General features: G+C 51.1%; 1 protein-coding gene across 1 annotated transcript; it reads right to left on the bottom strand.

Moving 5' to 3' along the window:
• Positions 1 to 6,265: 6,265 nt before the first annotated feature.
• On the bottom strand, positions 6,266 to 11,546 carry SHISA2 (shisa family member 2). Its single transcript, XM_058825578.1, has 2 exons — positions 11,252 to 11,546; positions 6,266 to 9,203 (listed from the first exon to the last, which is right to left on the bottom strand). Exons 1-2 carry the CDS (start codon positions 11,544 to 11,546, stop codon positions 8,650 to 8,652), a joined length of 849 nt encoding a protein of 282 aa, XP_058681561.1. The 3' UTR covers positions 6,266 to 8,649.
• Between the last annotated feature and the right edge of the window lie 4,008 nt (positions 11,547 to 15,554).

Raw genomic sequence — 15,554 nt, 5'->3', positions numbered from 1 at the left:
GGGAACATGCACTGTCAGATCCTTATAGAAAATGACAGGGTATGAGCTTTAACAAAGAGATCCCTTTGTCCAAATATTAATAGATGCTGGAATTAAACAGATTTTATCAGGAACAAGGTGCATATTTATATATAGTTTGGCTAAAATTTTTCCCCCTTAGGGTGCTATAACTTGAGGAATAGGATTTTTCCTAATAGATTGCTGACAGAACCACTTTTAAAAGTGTTTTTTTTACAACAAATTATTTCTGGATTTTCTTTTTTAAATTATGGAACAGAAAGAAGGTGTAAGCCAAATCTCCCATCTTCCCTTAACAAGTCATTGCTTGACTACATTTCAAAACATTTTCATCCCAAAAGCCAGACCAGTATCTGCTTTTCCTTTGCAGGGAAAAGAGAGTGATGAACTTGTGTATCCCTGTTTTGCTGGAGTAAATGCCTGCTCCTTCGCTGGGCCTCCATAGCTGCAGCCCAGCCTGCAAGCATGTAGCAGCAGGAACTCTGCTGTTTGTAAAAGCTTCTCACACATCTGGCCAATCAATTATGCCAAAGTAAAATTGATGATAAACTTAAATAAGCCTTATTCAGTTGGTGGTGGGAGAATTGGATGCTCAGCCAACTGCTCCCTGCACTGTCATCTCTTGTACAGCACACTAAAAGGGAAATGATTCTCAGAATTGTTAAACATAATGGATTGCTACTTAAACCCCTTATTAGATATATTAGTTGACTAATCACCTCAGAGACTTTCCCTCTAACAGTCTGACAGGCAGGGCTGTGAGAGAGCCTAGTGCTCATGTCCCAGAGCCAAATATTTGGAGCAGCTGCTAAGTCTGTTGACGGCAGGCTTCAGTGCCTCGTACCAGAACAAAGAAGAATCAAAGTCCCTAAACCTGTAGATTAATGCTCAAGTCTGAAATGGGAGCATTAAAAAATAGAAGTGTAACTGAGAAAGGTCTGGCTGAGGAATGTTAAGCAAGAAGATTTCAGAAACATAATCCCTTTTAGTGAGTGCTGCTGTGGCAGTACCCGGTGACCAGCCCTCCCTCCAGCACAACCCCATGCCTCTTTGAGTTCCTGCAGCATTTGGGGTGCAGCAAGTCCTCAGAAACCTGGAAGGAGTAGTGAGTTCCCTCCTCAGCAGAAATACAGGACTGCAGAGAAACAAGGCTTTAAAAACCCCTGAAAGACAGGGTTGGTTTTTGGCTGTCCACGCTGAGCAAGGAGCTCAAGGGCAGATGAGGAGTGGGCTGTGTCCCAGGTAAGGGAATGGTGAACAGTGCTGGGGAGACCTTGCTGCAGTGGCCATGCCCAGCCAGGACCTTCACCGTGAAGAAGGTCATGTTGCATTTTTCTTGCCATGACTCTCTAAGGACAGAGGGGTGACAGTCAGAGAGGTGGCCATGGTTCCCCTCTGGATTTCCCTTGGTGTTTGGTGCTGTCCCTGTGAGGGTGCCATGCCAGAGTGGTGAGGGCACTGAGCTTCCTGGGTCACACAAAGCAGCCCTCAAGTGAAGCAGCTCCAACCTTTCAGGGCAGAGTGGCACTTAAATCCTGCAGTGGCGAGTCTGGGAGCCTCAGCTCTCACAGCCACCTTGTCTGATGGCTCAGCTGGCACTGGCCTACAGCCTCATCAAAAATGTGCAGCACAGCTGTCACAGTAAACCAAGACTGCTTTGTTGGTCCTGTGGAGCTGCTGGTACTTGCTGGTATCGAGTACGGGCAGCAGGAGCACCCCCCCAGTCCCTCAGGAAAAAATGGATTCTGGGCTGGGTTTGTAACTGTGCTGCTCCATCTCACTCCTTCCTTTCTCCACACTGGAAGGAATTGCCTATAAGCTCCTGAAAACATGCCTTAGTCCATGAAAAACCACAGTGTGATCCTAGTGCCAGCTCATTTGGATGTGCCAGGTATCAGAGCTTAAGCTGCCTACTGCTCTCATACTGCTCACTAAATCCTGTGCAATGACTGTGTGTATTTGCCCATCCACAGTGAGGGTGGGCTTCAGCTGTTAAACTGAGAGCCTGATTCTGACTGCTCAGTAAATCTACAGCAGTTGCTTTTGGTTTGCAGCATTGTAAATTAAAATTATTTTCCCCCCATAATGAGATATTTACAATCACGCATAGACTGTCTGATTGTGTGAAGTCAATAGGATTCTGTCTCTCAAAAGCAAATATTGAGGGAATTAGCAGCTGCATAAGCCAATATTTACCATTTGGATACTGAATCATAGCAGAGACTGCACAACACACCAACATCCTCATCTTGTCCTGCAACAAGTCAGGCCTGCCCCGTGCCAGCATCTGCAGCACCAGCGAGCTCTGGGAAGTTTGTGGCCCAGCTAAGCTGGGCTCTGCACCCAGCAGAATCAAACACTCTGCCTCATTGTCCCCATCAGCTTTCAAAGCTCTTCCTAAACCTGATGGAAGGAAATTTAAGTACCCCACCCCTGGAGGTGCTCAAGGCCAGGCTGGATGGGACACTGAGAACTAGACTATCTTTAGAGTCCCCTCCAATACAGCCAATTTTTTATAGTCCTGTGAAGCTGCTCTATATCTTGGAAGGGAGATAGAGAAGTATTTTTAGTTTATTGCTGCATTGTTGTCATCTTATTGCAAAAGTTCCATACCTTCTTGGTGATTGCTCATGGACACCTCCTCACAGCACAGCCAACAAACTCCATCTCTCTCCTCACCCAGCTCACCCACTCTTCTATAGCACTCATCATTGTTGGACACAGCTGTGGCCTATTAAGTTCAGGCCTGTTCCTAATCTTTGGTGATTAGAACAGCTGCAACTCCTCAGGTGTGAGATTGCCTTCTGCACTATATTTTCTTGCATTCTATCCCTGCACACTGCATTATTACTGTTTTCTGACATGATGCTCACTTGCCCTAGTTTAATAGCAGTGATAGGATCCAAAGTAGTGCCTTCTTGCTTTATTTTTTTTTCAAATTAACCTAGAGAGGCAAATCAGGGTGGGCTATGCCCTGAGCTGGTTCAGCACTAAACATGAGGAAGGTTTGATGGAAAGCAACTTACCTGTCGAATTAAACATTTTTCAGCTTGATGTATCACTGTTTGCCTTGATTTTGCTGGAGGTTTTTTGAAGGACTGATAACAGGCAATAAGAAACTATTTCCTTGAAAGTAAATGATTATCATGTTTAGGAGAAAAATGTTATTGCTATTCTTTCTTGAATGTTTGAAATCTCTTTTTACTATTATAAGCCTAAACGGTGTCACTGCAACAGCCTGTGATGGCAGACAAGATTTTAAAGTTTCAGGTGAGTTTTCTTTTGTATTTCCTGATGTGTTATGGACAATGCAAACAGAAAGGAACGTGTCCTTGGTGAGCTGGACGTGCCCAGTGCAGAAAGTGACTGCTTTGAGTTGTTACCTGCATGGCTTCATCTCATCAGAAACAGCCACCCAAATTGATTAATATTAAAGTCAGCTAACTTTCTTTTGACAAAGACTGCAGCCAGTACAATGCTGGAGGCACTTGGAATCTGAGAGCTGTGACTCATGTTACACTCCAGAGAGGTTTGTCTCCCCTCTTCTAATGAAAATCAGGGAGTAAGAGGATACTTGGCCTCTTGCACACCTAGCAACTTTTCAGCCATGCCTAGTGGAATGTTTGCTGCCTTGCTCTCAGTATTTGGAAGATGCCACCTTTGCTGTCAAGTGGGTAGGTATTTTCCAAATGAAGCTGTGCCTCTGCCCATGAACTGATGCCCCAGATGTTCCCATCCAGCACAGCTGCCCCCACAAGAGGTCTGGCTCAGCAGGGACAAGCAGGAGATGGAAATGACACGAGGGCCAGGGAAAACATTGCAAACAAGCCAGCATGGAGAAGGTGAGAGCTGCAGGGTCACTAGCCAGGTGAAAAAGGCCTGGGGTCAGGTCAGTATGCTGGGATTTTCAAGGTATAAAGGACAAACTTCTGTGGGCAAATCACAAAACCTGTAAGTGTTGGCACAGAAAGGGGGATCTCTGCAGCAAGGGGAGAAAATCCATCCCTGTGCCAGGGCTGTAGTGGCTTCCCAGAGACGGGTGGGAGGGAAGCTGTGTCTGGGACTGGGTGTCCCCCAGGAGATGGGGGAACTGGGACACCCCAGGGTGCTGAGACATCGCCTCTGCCACTCTCACCTCCGGGCTTGCTGCAGACAGCCAGCACTATGCAGTGTTTGGTGCAGAGCAGCCACACCACAGTGCTGGCTCACCTGAGGCCTCCTCACTGGAGCCCACAGCAGTGTTCTGTGGCACACAACCCAGCACGATGGGCTTGTCCCCATTGCTGAGGCACAGGAGGCTGTTACAGCACCAGTGACTGCTGTTATCTGGCCATTCAGTCTGCACAGAAATACTGTCACAAGGATTAAATGCTCTCCTGTGGGACAGGGAACACTGAGCCTCCAGGATGGCCAGGGTCTCATGGAACTGGCTCCATTCAGTGTAGATGGGGAAGGGGAGAAAGTATGGCACATGTTTATGTGATTTGTTCAGTCCATTTGCAAGTGATCCTGGGTGGGAAAATGCTGCAAACCCCACTGAGGACAGAGAAATATTACAAAGGGACCTACTGAGAAGCAGGAAATATGAGGAGGAAACAATAAAATGAGATTCAGCTTGGAAAAATAGAAGGGAACACATGTGGGGAATAATATTTAGTAATAACTTCAGTGGGAGGAAAAGAGTGGAAAGGCAGAAAATCTGGAGGGAGAAGAGCTCCAGGAAGATCAAAAGTGAGCAGCAAATGAGACATTTTGCAAGGGAGGTGCTGAGGTTAATGTGCTGAGCTGAGACCTGCTCCCTGGCTTGCTCCCCTTGGGCATCGTGGGCCACATTGCACAATCTCCACTGTCCCCTGATGACCGTGGCACAGCTGGTGGCAGCTGGACAGGGCCACACAAGCCCCTGCTAAGGGGCTCTGTCCCCTGAGGTGCCCAGCTCACACGGGAGTCATTCCACAGTGTGTGTGCTGGGAGGGGATCCTGTCACTGGCGATGCTTTCCTGCTCTTCTCTGCGTGGCTCAGTGGTTTGGGCACAGGATTTTGGGCACAGGATTGCCTACAGCCACCTCGGGGCGCCGCTGTGCCCACGGGTCCCCTTGTGAGGACACCACCAGCCTGGTGCACGCAGGGCCAACCAGCACCAGCCCAGCCTGTGGGGTTTGCCAGCTTTTCCCCACCCTCACCACTGCTTGCTTGGTGCACACCAACTCCTGCACGGCACAAAAAGAAAACATCTGCCAAGGGCGAAGCTGCTCCGCAGATAAAAACACAAGAAAAAGCTTTAACACAAATTGTTGGCCTGCCCTGCTGCGCAGTACTCGTTGCCTCAGCACATCTGCTCCCAGCCATGGCTGACCCCCTCCTTCCCTGCCAGCTTTCTGCTCCCAGCCTTGCTGCCTCACCTTCCCCAAACACCAGGAAGCTGTGGCATTTTGGAATGTGCAATGTAGAGCCTGACCAAGGCAATGCTCTTCCCAGACTGCTCTTCCCTACTTTTCTGAATTATAAACATGCAGATCCAGCAATCACTCCCTGCCCTTTAGGCTCCCTGCCCTTTAGGCTCCTCCAGCCACCCACCTGCCCAGAGTGCAATGCCAGCATCTCCAGCAGCAAGAGGAAGCAAACACCAGGAAAGCAGAGTGGCCTCATCCCAGACAGACTATGGCACTACAGGGCTTTGGTTCTGGTCTCACTTCTGAGGATGAAGTTTTTGCTCTAGCAAGAGCAGAGGACAGTGGGGACAGCACAGCCACTTAGAGTTACACACTCAAAATTCTCAGCTGGTGACTATGAATCCAACTGAAAACAAAATTCTCAGAAAATTGCATTTGATGCAGAGTATTTGGCATTCTTTGACAAGAGGGAACTTGATAAGCCCACAGGCTCTCGCCCATCCTGCTCCCACCACTGCTCCCCAGCCATCTGAGAGGCAAGGGATCCCCAGCTCAGGTGATGCTCAGACGCCATCTCCCTGTGCCCCTTCTCCCCAAAAATATCCCCTCAGAACATGCCCCACTGCAGCACACTGTTCAGACATGTAATTTGTTGGGTTTACTGTTATTCTTTAGAAACACAGCAAAAATTCAAACTTTTGGTTTTGCCAGTCTGGAGAAGGGGGCTGGTCAGATGTTATTTTGGGGACACAGGAAAGCAAAGCATTAGCTAAAAAAAATAAAATCCCTATGACAAAGCAAACAAAACCAAAGTCACACCATAAAGTATTTATTAAGAAACAAAGGGGGCTTTTTTCTTCAGTTGTAAGAAACACTTTAAAGCAAGTGCTCTTTCAGAGATTTAAAAGCTATATCAAATGGTAACATTGGTTTTACATTATTGTACATGACATTAAAAAAAACACCACATCTCACAAAATTCCTTTTATTAGAGCTCGCATTTCTCTGCCTTCAGTTGTAAATTAATTTCTACAGACTTAAATTTAACTTATTCTTTTTTTTTTTAAACAAGTAAACAATATACAAAGATTCACCTGAATTCTGTAGGTCAGAGGAGGTGTCCTTGGCAGGGCCTGTGCAAGGCAGGCAGAGGGGGGAGCTGACTTGGTTCTCAGCTGGGCAGGGTCAGGGGCACAGCACCTGGGCTCACCCAGGGCCAAGCACCTCCTGCTCCCGGGGAAGCACACAGAGCTGCCCCTGTGCCTGCTGCCAGCCCAGTGTGACCCCACTGCAACGTGGGCAGGTGGAGACCGACACCCCCAGAGACCAGAGAGTGCAGGGGGTCCTTCAGAAGCCTGGAGCACCCAGCTCTGGAGCTCCCACTGCCCTGAAGATCCCCGAGCACTGAGTGCAGCATCCGACACCGCCAGCAGCCGGGCGCCGCTTCCCAAAGACACCCAGCCTGGCTGCAGAGGAAGCCAGGTCTCACAAACCAACCTTTCTGCCCAGATCCTGCACACTGACTGGGAGATCACAGCCAGGAACAACAGATCGGGGATAAATTACCTATTCATTTCCCCGTGTCAGTGGCCAAACCACGGCTGCCTGCTGCAGACGGCCTGTGTGTGGCGTGTTTATGAGTAAACCATTGGGTTTGGCAATGCATCTGCACCTTCTGTGTCATTTAAAAACAGACATACAAAACATAGCATCACAGTTATTGCTACATATTGATACAGTATCAGACAATAAGAAACCTTTTGTCATCACTGGTCTGGCTACAGTAATTGCTTGGGTTTGCACAGGGCCTCAGGTCTTCTGCAGCACTGTTTTGGCTGACGAGCAAATGGATGGAAATGCAGAGGGTACATTTCTAAAGAGACAAAACCAGCCTTTCTGTCAGCAAAGCTTTGCTGCATTTGGAGTGATATAATTAGAATGATCTAATTGTTTGCTGCCTCTTCAACCTGGAGAGGTGTTTTCCCCAGATGAAGCAAAGCAGGAGAGAGCCAACAGCTCCAGTGTTAAGTGTCCCTGCTGTCTGCAGCTCACCACCTCCGTGACCCTTGTGACACCACAAGCACCTTGGTCCCTTGGTTGGGCCTTTTTCCTTATTTTTAAATACAGCTGTGCCTTCCTAATCCCCTGTCACGGGTAAAGAAGAAAAGGGGATGGATTTCAAACCTCCACCAACCCATTCACATCCCAACTGGGTTTTGTTTAACACTCTCCCACTCCCACGGGGTGGGTCAGGGGACTCAGAATGGACTCATGGGTACAAGATAAACTGCATTTTCCTACAGGCAGACTCCAATGCAAGCAGGTTTTGGGGCTGACACCTTCGTGGGCATTCACACGGGTTTCCTGTTTCATGGGAAGTGAGGTTGAATCAGGCTTGTTTGGAATCACAGTCTGACCTTCCTCTGCCAAAGCAGGTTCAGTTCAGACACTGCCAGCTGTACCAAATGCTTTGCTGAGTGTCACAAAGAGTGAGCACTTCATACCCTGGTTTTAGTAAAACGTTCACAAAGATAAAGTCTGTGCAAACCACTACTGGGTACTGATCTTGACACAAAACCAAATTAATGAAGGGTTTCAAGTGCACTGGAAAGAAGAGCAGAATAATTCACTCTTCCAATTCCTACAAAATACAAGGAAAATTGGTCTTTGCAAGACCAAGCTTCTGGTGGCATTTCACCCCAAAGTGGGTGTGTGTAAGAAGCCACGGTGGCTGGGCACACAGGGATTGCACTGCTTGGCTCTCAGTTGTGATTGTCTGTGAAGCAAAGGGAAACATCATTACGGAGCCGGGAGCAGAGAGGTTTCTGAAGTATTGCAGTCTTGTACAGTGGAACAAAACTCTTTCTAGAATTAATTAGGCAAATACTTGTGACCATGTCATACCTGAAGGGCACTTTACGGCTCCGACATTTATCTCATGAGCACAGTGATCTGAAATACATATGCATTTCCAGCGTAATCCTTTGCCGCCGTAAATCACGTGCTGGAATGAGAGCGTATCTGGCAACGTTAATTCCGAGATATCATCCTTACAGTTCCTGGCAACAGACCCCGATGAAAATAAATGGTTTATAAACACCGTCTGACATGCATGAGCCTTTCAAAATTATTTACAAGTGGTGCTCTGGGAGCTTTGTTCCAAGGAAGTATTTCTCCTCCGTTCAGTTCAGATATTGAAACTGGCTGGGTGGGGATGGGGAGGGGAGGGCGTCAGCGCTACACAGTCACAGCCGGGTACATCTTCTGCTCGCTGTTGGTGTGTGGGAAGGGAGACTGGATCTGCCTGTAGCCGCCCTGCAGGCCGTCCAGGAAGGGGGGCACGGGGCTCAGCGGCATGGGGTCGTGCTGCACGGCGTAGCCCATGTACTGCGGGTGCAGGTACTGGCCCTGGTGCGGCACGATCTGCGTGGCCTGCTGGCAGTTCAGCACCGAGAAGTTCGTGGGCATGTTGACGTAGACATTGTTCATAGTCCCTTCTGGCAGGCAGCAGTTGGTCTGGGACCTCGTCGGGGGAGCTCTGGCCCCCGAGTTGGCGCTGGAGCTGGAGCTGGCAGCCGTGCTCGACTGGCGGGAGGAGGAGCCCCGGGAGGTGCTGGCACTTGGGATCATGGGGATCGTCTCCATCAGGCGGGTGCCCGCAGGGGCTCGGCTCTGCTGGGGCTCCTGCTTGGGCCGCAGGCACCTGCAGCAGCACGCTGCCACCAGTGACCCCAGGATGATGAAGGCGACAAACACAGATCCCACGATAAGGAACGGCACGTAGATGGGCACTGCAACAGCAAGGAAAACATTATCACCATGGAGAAACCTCAGCAATCCCCTCTCATCCAAGCAGAGCCCACTTCCTCCCAGCACAGGTCAACACAAGCAGAGCATTTTATACCAGAATGATGAAAAGGGCTGTTAAACCCAATGGCTTCTATTTCTCTCCTGTTGGTGACGGTCTAGGTCACAGCAACCACTGCTCCACATTTCATCAAATCATGTCTCCAATATGTCCTACTGGAACAAACAGGCATGATACAGCTGGGTTTGAACAGTGCCTTAGGGAGATACTTTGGGGCAGGATCCCTGCTGAGGGCTCAGGATCATGGGGCAGTCAAACCCTGGTGCCACACGACATCCCTCTCCACCACCAGCCCACTCTGGCTGTTGGCAGCCTGCTGGGGCAGGGTGACAGCCAGGCAGCAACCAGACAGTAATCACAGGGCCTCTGGCACCCCACAACTCTGGGGATGAATGTCCACCTGCTCTGCACTTCAGCCCCAGGTGTAGGGAGAAACCACAGAGCAGGCAGTGCAGAAACAGCCCCATACTCCAAAGGGGCAGCATTCCTCCTTGTGAGGCCTAATGATGGGACATCAGGGCAGGAGGACTGAGGGCGGGCAAGGGGTGGGAGCAGAAAGTATGGATGATGCTCACTGGAGGCATCAGGAGCCACCAAGGATGGTAAACATCATCCTTGGAACAATCTGGGCTACAGACACAGATTTCACAGAATACACCTGAGTTGGAAAGGACTCACAAAAATCATTGAGTCCAACTCTTAAGTGAATGGCCCATACAGGGATCAGACCCACAATGGTGTTACACAAGTGCCATGCTCTATCCAGCTGAGATAATCCATTCTGCAGTCCCAGGGAAAAAGCCTTTTTCTCTGTCTCAGTAAGAAATGTATATGGATATATACACAAATAACAAAGGGAAGGTGTCTCCCTTCAGTGCTTGTGAATGCTCTCAGCAACATGCCTGGAGTTCATCATTTCCACCAAAACCTGGCAGCTCCAAGACTCAGGCAGGGCTTTGGATCCCTGCTTGACCCTGTCTGACCCTGCTAAGGCAGCCACTGCTAATGACCTGCAAGTTAATCAGTGCCAGCACAGGGCAATGGCTCCCAAACCTGCAAAGCAATAAATTCTAAATAAAAAATTAGTTACAAAAATGCATTGTTGTCAGAACTGCAAAGGGGCAGCGGGGGTTATCTGTCTGCTCAAGTCAGAATGCTTCCCGGCACAGCTGGTGAGATGAAGCGAGTTATAACCAAAAAGCCACTTCTCCTCCATCACTTTAGTGCTTTTAAACAAAAGGCTGTAAAACGTCATCTCCACTTCTGCACTTGGTGCTACAGCAGCTCTCGAGCAGGTGCACACACTTGCTCCACACTGTAATGTGCAAGTTTTCCAGGAGTAAATCTGTCCTAATTATAACATCACTTCAGGCTACTTCTCCCGCACTCAGCACGTGTGGATGGCAGCAAGGGTGCTGGGGAGCCACCGGGGCTTTTTTAAACAGCAGTAGAAAGACTTGAGTTTATCCTTGAAATTCAATCTTGTAAAACCAGTCCTAAGTGGGGATATCAGAGCTGAAAGAACATACACAATTACAGTGGGGACCAGCCAGAGTCCTTTTGAAATATCCTGTTACTTTTTCTGATCTGCTCATGGGGGTTGTCTCATTTTTCCTTGCCTTTTCAATGGGGAGCTCAACCACGGCTGAGGAGCCCGTTCAAAGCGGCGGCAAAGCTGTGCCAGGCCGAGACGGCTGGCCCGGGACCCAGGGGAATGGTGTCACCTGCTCTGACAGACGTGGCTGGGATTTCCAGCAGCAAGGGCGGGAAAGGCAGGCCTTCACTGGGCACTCCTCCCCGTGTGAGAGCCCGGCCAGCGCCGGCTCCGTCCGTGCTGCCCCACCACTCGACGGAGGGGGACCGGCGGCAAGGGGGGAAGGGGCGGGCAGGAAGATCGCCGCGAACCCGCGACGGCTCCCGCCAAGCCGGAGACACCGCGGGGCCGTCCTGGCCGGGCCGGGGCCGCCTCACCTGCCGCGCCGTCGGGGCCGTCCTTGCCGGGGCGGCCCGGCTCGCCGCCGCCCTGTCCCCGGTCGTTGTCGCAGGCGCCCTGGTCGAGGCGCGCCTCCGCGCTGGAGCAGCAGTACCGGAGCGCGCAGCTGCCGCAGCAGATGGTGGCGTCGCCGCCGTCGAAGCGCTCGGGGCACTGGAAGCCGTCCCGCCAGCCGCCCTGCCCGTCCAGCCAGCCGTGGCAGTACTCGCCGCTGGCCGCGGCCCCTGCCGGCAGCAGCCAGCCCAGCGCCGCCAGCAGCAGCCAGCCCCGCATGGCGCCGCCGGGGGGGCGGCCGCTCCGTCAGGGCCCCGCCGCGCCGGGGCAGCGCCGCCCGGCCCCCCGGGGCAGGCAGCCGCCGCGCTGCGGGGACTCTGGCCGCGGGTCCCGCCGCCGCCGCCGCATGCCCGGGGCCGGCCCGCGGGGTGCGGAGCCGCCGCCCGGGGCGCACCGGCGGAGCCGGGGACGCCGCTACTCCGCTCTCGCTCCCCGCCGCCTCGCCGCGCCCTCCTCCGCGCCCATGGGCGAGGGACGGCGGGAGCCCGCGATCCTCCCACGGACGAAGCGGGTCGGGCGCGCCGAGCCCACACCGCGCTGCTCCCGGTGCGCCCCGTCCGGCGCCGCGCCCGCACAGCCTGGGGGGCGCCGCGCCCGCACTTATAGGCGGTGGGGGCGGTGCAGCGCGCATGCGCCCGCCCCGCCCGACGGGGCGGTACCAGCGCGCGGGCGGCGGTGGCGGCAGCGGCCGGAGCGCGGGGGGCAGCGGCAGCCGTCCCGCCGGGCACCGACACTGCTCCCGGCACCGACACTGCTCCGGGCACCGGCACTGCTCCGGGCACCGGCACTGCTCCCGGCACCGACACTGCTCCGGGCACCGGCACTGCTCCGGGCACCGGCACTGCTCCGGGCACCGGCACTGCTCCGGGCACCGGCACTGCTCCCGGCACCGGCACTGCTCCGGGCACCGGCACTGCTCCCGGCACCGACACTGCTCCGGGCACCGACACTGCTCCCGGCACCGGCACTGCTCCGGGCACCGGCACTGCTCCCGGCACCGACACTGCTCCGGGCACCGACACTGCTCCCGGCACCGGCACTGCTCCGGGCACCGGCACTGCTCCGGGCACCGGCACTGCTCCCGGCACCGACACTGCTCCGGGCACCGACACTGCTCCGGGCACCGGCACTGCTCCCGGCACCGACACTGCTCCCGGCACCGACACTGCTCCCGGCACCGGCACCCGAGACAGCCCTGCACCGTGTACTTGCCGCACGACTTGTTAAAAGTCAGTGGCAGCCGGAGGCCGGGCACTAGGATGCACCTTCAGCTGCTGAAGTGTCAGTAAAGTCTGTGGTTTCTCGTTCCCTGTGAGACGGCTGTCGTGACACCAAGCACAACTCTGGCTTACAATGCATTGCATCAAGTAAAAAAATACTTCTTTTAAGAAAAAGGCACAAACACGGAAGCTCTGATAAGTAGCACTGGTTCTAAATTCCACTGTAAAGGCAGATCACTGGGAGGAAGGTGACTGCAAAGCGTTGTGTATTTCACTCTTTCAAGCTTTTCTTCTTCAATTTAGTCATTGCCCTTCTCCCTCCATCTTCATCCCCTCTTTTGTTCTCATTTCAGCCAGTGTTTGACAGCTACGGGCTTTCACTGAATTGCTCCTCTGGAGCACCAGATTCTGGTCAAATTCAGGACCAGGTAAATGCATTCTGCCCCCTCAGCTTCGCTGCTGCTCCTGGGGAGTTCTCTTCCAGCCGTGGCCCTTCTGCAGCTCAGCCCATGGCCGGAGCTGTGCTGCTGCAAGGGCAGGGTGCAGAGGTGGTCCTGCACACCTCATACCTTACCTACCTCAGGGAGGATTAGTAACCCGGAGCAGCTAACCTTTGGAAAAGTTTGCACTTACCACGATGGAAATGGGGCAGCAGCACCACAAGTTTTACATGACCCAATCAGCCCAGCTGGGTGAATGAGAAGAAACTTGCAGTGATTCAGCTGATGGGGTCTGAGATGCTCCATCTCAAATCCTGAGTAGCAGCTGCCCAGAGCTGTCAGCTCCAACATGAGGAGCCCCCCACAGGCATCCCTGGACAGTGACAGATTTCGTACACTCAGCCCATGTCCCCCACAGCACCCATTGCTCAAGACACCCCCATCAACGATGGGGCACAGGGAGGGAAGAGGATTGCCTGGGAAAGGAATTAGAACCATGAGCTCCTGCCAGTGACCTGTCTTTGGATGTCTGGCAGCCACAAGTGACAGCACAGCAGCTGTTAAATGCCTACATTCACAGAGGTCTTCCTACGAGATCATTTTCCTTGAATCTGGGTTAGACACACATTTTCATAATAAGAAAAGCAGCTTCTTGATTCTTTTATACGTGGCAAGCAAAATACTTTCCCAGTCCCATCCTTTGAGTTGATGGTTCACTAAAACTCAGTAAGGTGGTTCTCTTTCAATAGCAAAACCAGACTATGAGAAGAGGGGTGAAAAGCAGACTATCTAATCTAATCTGCACTCCAAGTTAGGAGTCCTGATCATAACAAAATACCAGCACCAGATCCCCTGCAGAGATTATCTGTAGCAGGTACTTTATATATTCAAGCTCAGGATTTGTCTCAACTTGCCTGGATAACAGCAGAGATAATAGTGTACCTCATTATGCTTTTGTGAAACTTAAAACATTTGGCACTTTGCAAAATGCTTTAGATCCTGTTTAGTAATAGACTAATTAGTGGAGTTTGGGGTGGTTTTTTCACTGTCTTTACAAGCTGATCAGGTAATATCCCTGCAATTTAAATTTAAAAGCACACAAAAATCCAGAACCAAAATATGTGGAACCACATAAATATAGCAAGTCTTTCCTACTCTGTGACGTTTTCACTTGCTTTCCCATCTCAAGCAATCTCATTATATTAGTTCAATCTATTTCAATGTAAAATAAACCTATCACAGATTTTGTAGAACACCAAACACATCATATCCCATCAAACTAAGCATAGTGCAGCTTTTAGATATAATTAAAATAACATATAGATGGTGGAGTGGGAAAAGATTTTAAAATCCTACATGTATTCAGTAATAGATCACATAATCAACAAATCTCTATTATCTGCTTAAACTTTCTTTTTTTTCCCTACTAGTCTCTGAATTTGTAATACTACTACCAGGTTTCGTTTTCTGAGGCCTTAGGATCAGTAGAAATGTTCTTTGTCATTTTCCAGCCAAATGCATGATATCAGGAAAGCAAATAAATGTTTTATTTTGGGAATTTGAAGAACTCACCTGCTGTTCTGCTAGTCCTGAAAAATTTTCTCTCTTAGAGCAGTGAAAATAAGACTTAAAAGCGCTTCTGCTAGTTGTCTGAAAGAGGTGAAATGCATTTTCCACGTAATTTTTAACACTCAGAGCTGCAAACTGGCTGTGCAGCAGTGTAGGGACTGAGTCCATGTACAGCACATTGCAGCACCTGCAGGACCCAAAGTGCAGCTGTGGCAGTGGCTGTGTGAGAGCAGTACCTGCAGCCCTGCATGCCTGGGCACAGAGCTGTGGCACAGCTGCCTGTGCCCCTGCCCAGCCTGGATGCTGATCCTTGAAGGCAGAGCTGCTGTGGGATAATGGCCACCATCTGTTTGAGTGGCTCTCTAACACCGGTATCTGCTTACCTTGTAAATTCACCCGGTCACTGCATTGACAGGCATTCTCCTTATTGAAACATGGGCATTTTTGCTGGCTCTCTCCAGCTGTCTCTCTCCATATTACAGTCTCCCTCCCGATGGAAATCTTTCAAAAGTATTTCTGTGCTTTCAGAGCACAGTGTTTTGCTTTCCTAGGGCTGGCATGCCTCGTGTGCTGAAGTTCTTCACAAATACACCAGCTCCTACTTCAAAAAAAAGACAACAGAAATAAGAAAGGCATGAAAAAATAGATAATACAAAAGCACATCTCTCATTCTGAACAGATGCCAGTTCAAGAGAGGGGAAAATGAGGATACCTCACCTTGAGTCTGAGCTGCTGAGCCATTCACAGCCAGGTACCACAAACATTTGTCGGGGCTGGCTGTGCTATCCTCCCCTTTGGGTGTCTGTCCTAGAAATTCTCCAAGATAACACAGGAACACAGATGTCTCACCTTATTCTGTATCTCTGTCTGGAATCTCTCCTAGGGCTAGGAAAAGGAAAACCCTGTGACATGACTCTCCAAGCTGCCATGAGCTTCTGTGAGTGTGTGAGTGGCTCTCGCTGTTACGGATGTTTTGCTTTCCCTTTTGTATATTAAAC

The sequence above is a fragment of the Ammospiza caudacuta genome, chromosome 2 (assembly GCF_027887145.1).
Source record: "Ammospiza caudacuta isolate bAmmCau1 chromosome 2, bAmmCau1.pri, whole genome shotgun sequence".
NCBI lineage: Eukaryota > Metazoa > Chordata > Aves > Passeriformes > Passerellidae > Ammospiza > Ammospiza caudacuta.
Note: the sequence above shows the minus strand (reverse complement) of the source record. Positions and strands in the feature narration are given on the sequence as shown.

Bases quoted from the DNA above. Each gene is read 5' to 3' on its own strand.
- SHISA2 (XM_058825578.1), bottom strand. From the start codon at position 11,546: ATGCGGGGCTGGCTGCTGCTGGCGGCGCTGGGCTGGCTGCTGCCGGCA. The intron at 9,204-11,251 runs GTGAGGCGGCCC...TTGCTGTTGCAG, and splicing joins CGGCCCCGACGGCGCGGCAG to TGCCCATCTACGTGCCGTTC.